At 39.8% G+C, this 11,332-nt stretch overlaps 2 protein-coding genes across 2 annotated transcripts; both read right to left on the reverse strand.

Annotated features, from left to right (window-relative positions):
* Positions 1 to 3,289: 3,289 nt before the first annotated feature.
* LOC131880876 (uncharacterized) lies at positions 3,290 to 6,043 on the reverse strand. The gene is made up of 7 exons (XM_059227595.1): positions 5,947 to 6,043; positions 5,677 to 5,876; positions 5,469 to 5,619; positions 5,202 to 5,394; positions 3,897 to 4,103; positions 3,669 to 3,825; positions 3,290 to 3,584 (listed from the first exon to the last, which is right to left on the reverse strand). Exons 1-7 carry the CDS (start codon positions 5,996 to 5,998, stop codon positions 3,309 to 3,311), a joined length of 1,236 nt encoding a protein of 411 aa, XP_059083578.1. The 5' UTR covers positions 5,999 to 6,043; the 3' UTR covers positions 3,290 to 3,308.
* Positions 6,044 to 8,053: 2,010 nt separating this feature from the next.
* LOC131880877 (uncharacterized) lies at positions 8,054 to 11,332 on the reverse strand. Its single transcript, XM_059227596.1, has 7 exons — positions 11,174 to 11,332; positions 10,903 to 11,105; positions 10,687 to 10,837; positions 10,420 to 10,612; positions 9,999 to 10,205; positions 9,516 to 9,672; positions 8,054 to 8,414 (listed from the first exon to the last, which is right to left on the reverse strand). The coding sequence occupies exons 1-7, from the start codon at positions 11,217 to 11,219 to the stop codon at positions 8,139 to 8,141; spliced, it is 1,233 nt and encodes a 410-aa protein (XP_059083579.1). The 5' UTR covers positions 11,220 to 11,332; the 3' UTR covers positions 8,054 to 8,138.

The raw sequence follows: 11,332 nt of genomic DNA on the forward strand, positions 1-11,332 counted from the left end.
GGAACCACTAAAGGAAGTTCAGTCAAAAACAAAAATTCAGAAGTGGGAGGAGGGTCAAGAACAAAGACGCTTTAATTGAAGTCAGTGTCTTATCCAAGCTACCTCTTGTTCCATTTGTTCCAAGGACAAACATTAAGGAGTGTGGGTGATTTGCCTTTTGCAAAAAATGCTGATAGATTCAACAGCTAAGACGAGATTTTTTGACGCCTTATTCTACCAGGTTGAGGTGCATCTGAATGTAGCAGATGTTGTAAGCTAATGCAATGACTGAAGATAAAAAGATAGTTGATGGTTTTCATGAAAATAAAATTGGTAATTGCACTTCGCATGAAACTTCATTTAACTTTTGTTATGTGAAACGAAACAATCAAAACGGACTCTGAAAGCCGGGAAGACTAGCCCTTGCTAGCATACGTGTACGATATGTGTATCTAGCTGATGTGATGTGTTCGAATTGGAGGCTGACGTCATAGCTGACGGGAAAGTGCGCCACTTTTGAATCAATAACACACCTCCATCTTGTCATGGTCTTGGTTATGCCATAGTCCTGGGTTATTCAAGGAGGTTTTTTTTTCTTTACTAAAAAAACTATTAAAAATTAGAATGCCTTTCCTGCAATACTTGCCATCGAGACAATTAATCAATTTTAGCCTGGCTGAGGTCCCATAGTGGTAGAGCATCCTGGTTTGATTCCAGGTTAGCCGAATGCGAGCCTCTTTGCAGTTAACGAACTACAGCATAAGTTGCTTCTTTAACACCTTAAATGGGCGACCCTGCAATCATTCCCGATGGTGAGATAACAATGAATATTAGCTGTGACGACGAAGCGGAAATATCCATCAACTGGGACTCCCGTCATCCCATGCAAGGCCGAACTAGAGAGCTGCCATCTGGCTTCGTAACAGACACAGGTTCTGGGGTCTAGTGTTACTGCTTTGGGCGTTTATGTTCACTAATTGACTTTGGTTTTTGGTTGGATCAAATCCATGATGGTAGGTCTGGTTAGCTCAACTGCTACTCCCTTTATTGCTGACTTTTCAAACAGTACAGAGAATCGAATCGAGGATTGAATAAATGCAGTGACAGAAGGTTGATAATGGCGTTATGCAGGTGGTTTTAAAACATCTTTGTAAAAAGGTATCTTTTGAGGCAGTTCTGATGTTAATGCTCTCCTGTTTGTAAGTTTTTGATGTAGGCTAGAATTCCATCAAGCAGTAAAACCAAAGTTGCTCCTCAAAATTTTGAGGGGTAGAAATATGCCAAGAGGTGTTTGGGTATTTCTGCCAAGGCTTTAAAAGACGATCTAACCACCAAATATAGTTATTATTTGAATTAATGCAATCTTTGCTCAAACCTCTATGTTGGCATGGTTAGTGAGGGGTACCTTCTCGGATCAAGATTTGCTGGGATGGCGTTCAGGCAAATGGGAAATATAAAGGGATTAAGACTACCATGCAAAGAAATTATTATTTCAAATTATCAGTTTCTTAGAGCAACCAGTATTTGGATAATAAGCCGTGATAGCAATACGGCGTCAAGGCTAGGAATCCTACCTGAAATTATCTCGTAAAGTGAGCAGAATGTTCGACAAGGGGTCTTTAAATTTTCGAGAAACGGACACAACAGACGTTCTTGGCCCGTTAGCAACCTAGTTGGCAAATCAATCACTTTTTCGGGACCTTTCATATCGGTTGCCCACAGTCCCATAGTCGTAATTTGAGTCAACAAATGCCTTTTTAATACGCCCTATTATCCTGGGGGCATATTTATTAGGTCAGAAATCTGGAAACTTTCCTTTGGTGAGAGTGGCTTCAAAAAGAGAAATCGGCATACAAAAAGTGTTACGTTGCGCACTAAACGTAAGAAGTGGCATGAATGAATAGCAAGACCACAATTTTTAGAAAGCAGTTACATTGCCAAGGCCTACTCTTGTATAATTCCGTCAGATTACATTTGTCTTGTTCCCTATTTTTGAGCCAGAATATTTCGTAAATGTGCTTGTAGGTATACTATCATTGAAATGTAAAAGGACATTTCAAACGACAACCCTTTAACTGAACAAGACTGATGAGCCGAAACCTTGGCTGGTCGATTTTCTGATTTTGCGTGCCACTTTAGGCTTTTGGTATTCCATAATATGTTTTTTCGTGCTATTGTTAGGCTTGTGTGTCACTCTCTTAATTGATGTCCCATTGCATGTTTGGGTATCCCAATTAATAGTTTGGCGGTTTACTTTTTTTTTGTGAGTTTCTTTGCTCCTCGGGAGAAAATATTCGTTATCAGATTTGTGTCCTGAATAAGCCTAGTTGCGTAAAAAATTTGTTTTTTTTTGCAAATCTTTAAGCAAATTTTGCCTTTGGGTTCCGGCAAAAAACTAGTTTTACATAATTTGGAAACGAGTGAAGAACGTTTATCTGAGAGATCTAAAAGACTGCGCAAAGACAAAGTTCTTGCTTATAAATCCTGCCGTCAAAAGTTAACATTTTACAGGAAGTGATGCTGTGTAGAGATTTTTTTTGTGGTCTGTCTTGGCGGTGGTTGGTGTTGTAATTTCTTAGTGAGCCACAAAATCCCAGTTTGATTGTACTCCCTGGGATTTCCCAATCAAACTCTTGGATGTTAACTCCACACACTAAAAAAAAATAATCTGATACCGGACGATTAGACAATCTGATGGCCGACTATGCTTGACAAATAGGATCATCCCTGCAAACGGCCGACCCTAACATCCACTAATGAAAAGATTTCAGGAAATGTCAGGAAAATCATTGGACCATGCTGGACCGTTGGGAATTTGCCATTTGAATTGTCGACGGAACTGTCCAATGATTATAACTGAGGAGAATGACCCAAGTGCAGCTCGCAAACGCAATCAAATAATAACGCCATGGAATTTGGCTTTGCTTGAGAGGATGAAATGTGAATTGTTCCATTCACCCCTTCTGCTGAATTTAAAAAAATCTTATCGTTCCTAGTCGGTACTTTGCACTTCTTTTCGACATTTAAAGCATTTTCATTGGTTTTAGAGCCTTGTTTGCGTTTTTGACCACCATTTCTGCATATTTGGTTGCATTTGTTACCTTGTGTCTCAAAAATTAAAACTGAGCTTTGGATATTAAAGAATATTTGCAATAGATGTCCAACCAAAATGAAGTTGAAAATGATGCTCTGAAGTTTTGAATTACATTTTCTTGATTTGTTTATTAATCCGTTCAGAATAACCTCTAAACAGGGACAATATTTTACATTTACTAGCTTATTTAAGCGGCTTGTTGCCAAGATTTACATTCCCCAGTAAAGTCTGCTCTTCAAGTGTATGCTTCAAAGATTTTGTACATTTCGTTGGCCATGACGGCGAAATCAGCCAAGGCGATCGAGGTCTCCAAATGCCATTTGGCGTGTGGGATGACGGGATTGCACCAAGTCTCTCCCGGATAGATGCCAATGCCATGCTGATGGTCTGGATTGAAGTAGGTCAGGTTATGAAGCGAGTTGGCCAGATCATTGAACGTGGGCAGGAAGGAAGCGCCCCATTCATTGAAATCCGGATCAAGGAAAGTGGGACCCGAGAAAAGGACTTGTTCCTAGAATCCATATCGAAAAATGGGTCAGTTGGTAGCGAAATTGTGCAAAAAAGCAACGTTTCTTGTGAGTTATCGGGGAATTACCTGCCACACAAACGAAAAGATGAGTTTCAAGGCGGTACCTTCAAAGAGACCCAAGAACTTTTGCTTCTCTTCTTCGGGTAGTTCAATGTGGCCAATAGTTTGACGCATCTCCGGGATAAAGGTATCCACGCAAAATTCTTTCATTTCCTCGTCAAATCTTAGATTAAGCATGCTCATTTGACACAGAAACTCTTTGGCACTGTTAGCACTGAATTTGAAGTTAATTACCCTGCGAAGGAGTTGACCAAGACCTCTACGATTTGATCCATTATGTCCTCTTCAAACGTAAGTTGAAGGGCAGTAGCGAAGAAACTACACATGCCCACACGAATCGGGGGAAAATCCAGATCGTAGAGACGATCCCCCCACGTGGCAACAGGTTCGTTCAAATACATCTCCATAATAATATCGGTAAGCTCCAAGGCGGTCAGGGGTCTGGTTAAGTTAGAAGCAATCAATAAGTATCTTTATACATGTATGTGTATGAAAAGAAATCATGTGACAGGAAATGAAAACAGAGTGTGTTCTATGTCAGCGCGTTTTTTGAAGAAGCACAAATCCAACAACGAATTTAGAATTCTTCTCACTGTTGCTCCGATTAAGAAGTTAATGCAAAAAAGGTGTGATTTTATATATGGGAAAACTTTCAAGAATCTTTACCTTCCGTGACATGTCTTGAAAAAACAGCAATTTTTGCTGTCCATACTTTTCCGTCATCTTTCTGCACATAATACGTATATTTTTGCTTTTTTTGCTCTGTCCTTTGGGCATATTGCTCTAAGACTTCATTATTTTCGGAAGATCCCCCGCCTTCAAATGTTGATCCAATGAGTCCTACCTTGGACCTGTGCAAAACTTTTCAGAAATATATGTGATCTCTCCTTTGAGATACCTGGGTACATTTGTCCTGCTATGACCGTTTGCCTAGGTGTTTTTTTTGGGTTAGTGGTCGGAAAATTTGATATTTGTCACGAAGGAATATACATAATACAATATATTTTTGCCCCTGACTTGGCCCTGTGATTGTGGGTAAATTCGCCTAAAATTTGAGAATCGCTTTTCGAGCGGATGTTACGTAAAATTGATCTGGCAGCCTTGAACCAAAAAACGTATGATTACTGAAAAATGCAATATTTTTCTTTTAGATTTTAGAGTAATGTGCGCGATAGTAAAAAGAAAAACATGTCAACAGAAAGCAACCAAAATGCATACTTCTTGTCCAAAACAACAAAATTAATAAGTCGGATGGCTCGGGTTTCGCGGGTTTAGTATTTGTGTCATTGGCCAAGGAAGGCACTAACACAAGTATATTATTCAAAATTATTCATGGACTTGTTAATTTTCCCTTGGAATATTTCAAAACACGCCCATATTTTCACGCAGCCCATTCTGAAACTTTCCAAATTTATTGAATACGCTCTGTTTATACTCGGTCAAAAGACTCAATCTCCAAAATGAGAAGGCGATTGAAACTCGCTCTAATATGAATGTTGCCAATATGACTTGGCGCTCCCATTCTAAAGCTACTCTTACCTGTCTTGGTAACCCAAGTGAAAAACCACGGATCTGTTAGCGGGTGAGAGGTTCTGAACGGCTGCCTGATAAGCGATATAAGTAAAAAGATCATTGAGCCGTACATCAGCGGCTCCACCCACACTCGTTTGGCTCCCGTGAAGGAACGCCGACCCTTGGGCCAAAATCCCAAAGTTTCGAACCATGCCTTGTACTATGACGACAACATACATTCCATTCACAAATGCCTTTTGGAATAAGTCTATCAAAAAAGTAGGATCATCCTACCGTCTGCGTCAGAAAATGCCCAATCGGATCGCTTGCAAATTTCAATGGCCGTATGGTAATAGGCCACATTTGAGGCATAATTGCAAGGTTCGTAGATGGGAATGCTTCCATATTCTTGTGTGGTACAATTGTTCTCAAACCATTTTCTGTCCTGTGGATACATTTCTTTCCACTTTTGTGAGATAAATCAAAATTGATTGGTTATTACATCACAGGCTGGCCAAGGATCTCCATCGGCTTCGTTTCCACCGGCTTGGGCGTATTCTAAAAATCCCGCCCATTGAGCATTGGTGGCATCCACAAGCTTGGGATCAAAGCAACCAACCATGGTGTCGTATGTGTGTTGATCGAAGAAGGGATCCCCCGTCATCAACTGTTGCATTCCGTCCAAGGAGTCCTTCATGGGACCTGCATAAAGAGTTCCGCCCGAGTTAGGCAATGCGTCTTATGTGGATTGTTGATTGATTGTGACAATTACCCGCCCATGCCCCAGGCCCTGTGAGGACCAAAATAAGGAAGAGCTCGATCATTTCACTTGACCTGCCAATTTGATGAGGTTTCAATAACAGACTGACCTCTGCAAGTTTCAAAAGAATCATAATTCGACACATCATTGAGATAGTACATTTTCAGTCGTCAACTCTAAATTATTGAGTGTTCTTGTGGTCAAAGTATAATCTAATCACCAGATGGCAGCACACGTAAATGAGGTGAAGTAAAGATATCAAATTATGGAGCCCTCTGCGGCAGGTACATCTTAGAATTATCAAAAGAGATTTGAGCTCTGGATGTTCAACTTTTTCACTTTTTCGTTTTACCTCAATCATAACTTGAATGAAAAATTAGACGATGAAACCCATAAAAATAATCGCGTTTCGCAAAATAATCAAAGTGCACTCTGTTGAACGAATGATCTTTTTTTCTACGATTGATAACTTTAGCCCATTGGTCTGAAGTCCTACCCAAAGTAATGTCAACAAACAAAGTGATATAAATATTTGCACCACTAACGCAGTTGATCAATATTTTGCGTCGAATAATCCAGTCTAAAACATCCTGTACATCAAAATACGAAACTGCAGGAAAGTCAAATCAATCTGTTGCCATGCACTCTAGCAAATACTAAGTTTTGATATCTGACGGGAATTATATAGTCACGGTCAGTGTTTATGTGGCTCATCAAAGGCACATTATCCTTTGATACACAACTAATATGTAGTCAAATGTTTTGAGTCAAGTACCATACATAAATTGAATTGCGTTGCAGTCCTTGTGTCAGATAAAAACTGAGATAAAACTGAACATGTTAAGTCAAGGAGTACCAGATCTTGGTCTAGCCTTGTTTTTTTCTATATATCTTGATCTAGCCAAATTAGTCTGCAAGACAGCTTTAAAATGCCAAAGATTCTTCTCCATAGTAAGGATCCTGATGGGGGATTTTAGCCTTTCAAAAGCTAGTGTAGCTTAGAAATCTCCTCTTCATTGCATTCAGGGTCCCTAGTGTAGCTGACCGATCTGAGAGACAGTCACTTCATATATCGATAGGACAAGATCGACCAATCCGATCCAAACTGAATTTTCGTAACCCAAATCCGAAATCGACCCAAAATAATTGTTGAATCATGTTTCTCTGTATATCTTGGCTCAATCCAACCCGAATCTGGAAACAGACCCGCAATCCGATCCGAATCCGAGAAATTTTCGCTTGAGTTTTTAAGTTCCTTTTTTTGGTAGCTAAGATTTTTACGGATTTTGACACCGATGCAAAGAATGTCATTCAATATAAAAATGTCACGTCTTAATTATTAAAAATTGACTATAACGAGAAATGGTCAGTTACAATAATAAAACACTTGGTGTCCCGAAGAATTAGTATTAGCCGATCTATGAAGCCCCTGAACATACGGTTGGTCAGGGATTTTGGACAAATACATATCTAAATGATTTTTAAATGATAAAGCAGGGTCAGATGTAACAAAAACTCGTCTTAAGTCCGAAGGCAAGAGGTTGTATACTCGCAGTTTCGGACCCCAGTTTACAACATAAGTATTTTTTTCATTTTCTTAATCAGTGTTGAATCCCGTGAATTTTTCTCATCTTTTACGCCACAAGATATTCCTCTCCTCTCTATTTACGTTGTTTGAATATCAAGATTTGGGCACAGACCATGAACACATTTGAGCACATATATTATAAGGTATCGTTTATACCTACGTTGAACACTGTAGATTCCAAGTGCCTTCAGTCTTTCCCAAAGCGAAAGATCAGCCATGCCAGATACACATCTAGTGACGGAGCACAACACCTTTTCTACCTTTTAAAGATGACCAGAGTTCATAGGCGCCCAAATTGGAGATGTATACTCAAGATGCTCTTGGGCACTTGACTAATAGAGGGTCATTATTGTAACCTAATCGCTAGAGTTAAAAGTAAGATAAATCCAGCCGCAAGTCTGAAATACTTTGATTACTTTGAGTTGTACGAGTATGGGTTCAGAAAAAGTTCCGTCGTCTTGTAGAACAACTCCCAAATCCTGAACGCTAAAGCTAACGCTAACGCTGAAGAGGTTAAACTTGTGGAAGAAATAATCTTGGGGCATCCATTGCTATATTTACTGCCTCAATTCATTCGTCTGTTGCGATGATTTTTTCCCCCAGTAAAGCCTTCTCTTCAGGCGTATGCTTCAAAGATTTTGTACATTTCGTTGGCCATGACGGCGAAATCAGCCAAGGCGATCGAGGTCTCCAAATGCCATTTGGCGTGTGGGATGACGGGATTGCACCAAGTCTCTCCCGGATAGATGCCAATGCCATGCTGATGGTCTGGATTGAAGTAGGTCAGGTTATGAAGCGAGTTGGCCAGATCATTGAAAGTGGGCAGGAAGGAAGCGCCCCATTCATTGAAATCCGGATCAAGGAACGTGGGACCCGAGAAAAGTTCTTGCTCCTGTAATGACGATCAAGCTTTGAACAGTAGACTCTTGTAAGCATTTGCAAGAAGAATGTCAAAGATCCGCTCAATCAACAGGGCTGTCCAAATGATGAAAATGCATTAAATTTCAGTTTTCTATTTTTTCAATTTTAGATTTTTTTTTTAATTTGCATCATTTTAGGTAGATTGTACTTTTTTCATTTCTTACCATTTTCTCTCAATAACACAAAATTACCAATATTTTTACTCCTCCTCCTAGAAAAAAAACTTCCTTGAAAATATGAAATTGTTGTAAAGATGCAAAACAAATTCTTTGACCAATTCATGACATTTACTTCTCTGTGCTCTAAATGGTTTTTTCCTACATGGCATGATTATCCTGCCTTTTGGACAGCACAGCCATTCAAGATTATGTCTCGTCAGTTTGCAAAAACAAACTACTTCAAATAGTTTTTTTTAGTACATGGCTAAAGTATCTGGTGAAAAAAAATCCTTTCCTCTGGCATGTTTATTTGTAAGCACAACACATTTGATGCATGACTTAAGTACAAATGTTTTGCCATCCCACAAACTGCTTTTGTTGAAAGTGCACACAGTATTGAGAGATTATTAGTTACCTAGCACACTTTAAACGTTTTGGCTTTGGCTGCGTGGCGTATTTTGAAAAAAGGCTTGCTATAATCATTCAGTAGAGCAGAGTGTTTTATAGAGTAAATTTGTGCACCCTTTTTGACTTGCTCTTGAATTTTTTTTATTATTATGTCCTTTTGTCGTTTCATCTTTTTGCTACGGGCTCTTTTAAAAAGAGTGAAACGATCTAGAAATAATTGCAGGTTTTGCATACTTCATGGCCTTTTTTGCCAATTTTATTTTCATTCTTTAGACAGCCCTGTTAATCAAGAACCGGTGCCAAAGATAGGCATTAGATTCAACAAAGATATGAACGTTTGATTAAAGAGGCTTGATTGCATTGAATTCCTCAAATTTCCTGTTTCGGCTAAGTTCAAAGTAAAAAAGAATAAATCCAGAAGAAAAAGTCGAAAGTTTCATTCGCTATAGCTTGTCGGTGATGTAAATTATTTTTATCTTTGACTGAAACAATATCCCAAGGTTTACCTGCCACACAAACGAAAAGATGAGCTTCATGATGGTCCCCTCAAACAAACCCATGAACTTTTGCTTCTCTCCTTCGGGTAATTCAATGTGGCCAATAGTTTGACGCATCTCTGGGATAAATGTCTTCAAACAGAATTCCTTCATTTCCTCGTCAAACCTACAAAATTTTGATTAAAAGCCAGTCAAAACAAAACCAGGTAATATGTTGCTATTTTTAGAGTCGTGAATTGTCAAAAAGGTTGAAGATGTGACTTCTGGCAATGCGCAGACTTATGAAGGTCTATTTTAGTAAACACGCATTACTTTGTAGAGACGGACTAAATTGAGTCAAACAAAGGTGCACGTCACTGAAATTTAGTGTTCCTTGAGGAAATGTTCTCATTCATTGCAACTTGCTTACTTTGATCCCTCAAATTTCTGTACGCACTGCATACTGGCCAACCATGCACAGGATAATTGTACAAGTACTATGTGTATTATTACCCATTAAAGGAATTGACCAAGAACTCCACGATTTGGTCCATGACTTCGTCTTCAATGGTGAGTTGAAGGGCAGTGGCAAAGAAACCACACATACCCACTCGAATGGGCGGAAAATCCAAATCATTGAGGTGATGACCCCACGAGGCCACTGGATCATTCAGGTACATGTCCATGATGTTTTCGGTGAGCTCAAGGGCAGTCAGTGGCCTGTAAAGTGGAATATTTGAAACACCCTGCGATCCATCCTGTTTGGGTCACACTGGCTTGGTGGTGATAATGAATTGCCTTTGATTCGAATCCAGACTTATTTGGAGTGCTTCATCGGGATCAATGCCCCAGCTTCCAGTAATTTTCAAGAATTTTAAATGCATAAACTTATTGGCTCTTTCCCTTCCTAGAATTTGAGGAGCATCAACTTTACCTGTCTTGGTAACCCAAGTGAAAAACCACGGATCTGTTGGCGGGTGAGAGGTTCTGAACGGCTGCCTGATAAGCGATATAAGTGAAAAGATCATTGAGCCGTACATCAGCGGCTCCACCCACACTCGTTTGGCTCCCGTGAAGGAACGCCGACCCTTGGGCCAAAATCCCAAAGTTTCGAACCATGCCTTGTACTATGACGACAACATACATTCCATTCACAAATGCCTTTTGGAATAAGTCTATCAAAAAAGTAGGATCATCCTACCGTCTGCGTCAGAAAATGCCCAATCGGATCGCTTGCAAATTTCGATGGCCGTATGGTAATAGGCCACATTTGAAGCATAATTGCAAGGTTCGTAGATGGGAATGCTTCCATATTCTTGTGTGGTACAATTGTTCTCAAACCATTTCCCTTGCTGGGCAAAAACAATCGAGCGTTAACTTCTAGAGACCATTGACACAGAAAGATCGAAAAACTTACTGCATCACACGGTGGCCAAGGATCTCCATCGGCTTCGTTTCCACCAGCTTGGGCGTATTCTAAAAATCCCGCCCATTGAGCATTGGTGGCATCCACAAGCTTAGGATCAAAGCAACCAACCATGGTGTCGTATGTGTGTTGATCGAAGAAGGGATCCCCCGTCATCAACTGTTGCATCCCGTCCAAGGAGTCCTTCATGGGACCTACAAAAAACTTAGAATTTGTGGTTTTGAAGACATATATATATACATATTGAGGATTGAAAAATTACCCGCCCAAGCTCCATTGAAGCCTAAAATAAATAAGATGAAAACCATTACGTCACTGACTCCTCACTTGTCGCTCCTTGTCTGATGAAGAAGAAAAATCAGACTGAGCGATTTCAAAATGAGAGGATTCTATCGTTGTCAGCCACACCTGTCTAAAAGAC

The sequence above is a fragment of the Tigriopus californicus genome, chromosome 5 (assembly GCF_007210705.1).
Source record: "Tigriopus californicus strain San Diego chromosome 5, Tcal_SD_v2.1, whole genome shotgun sequence".
NCBI lineage: Eukaryota > Metazoa > Arthropoda > Copepoda > Harpacticoida > Harpacticidae > Tigriopus > Tigriopus californicus.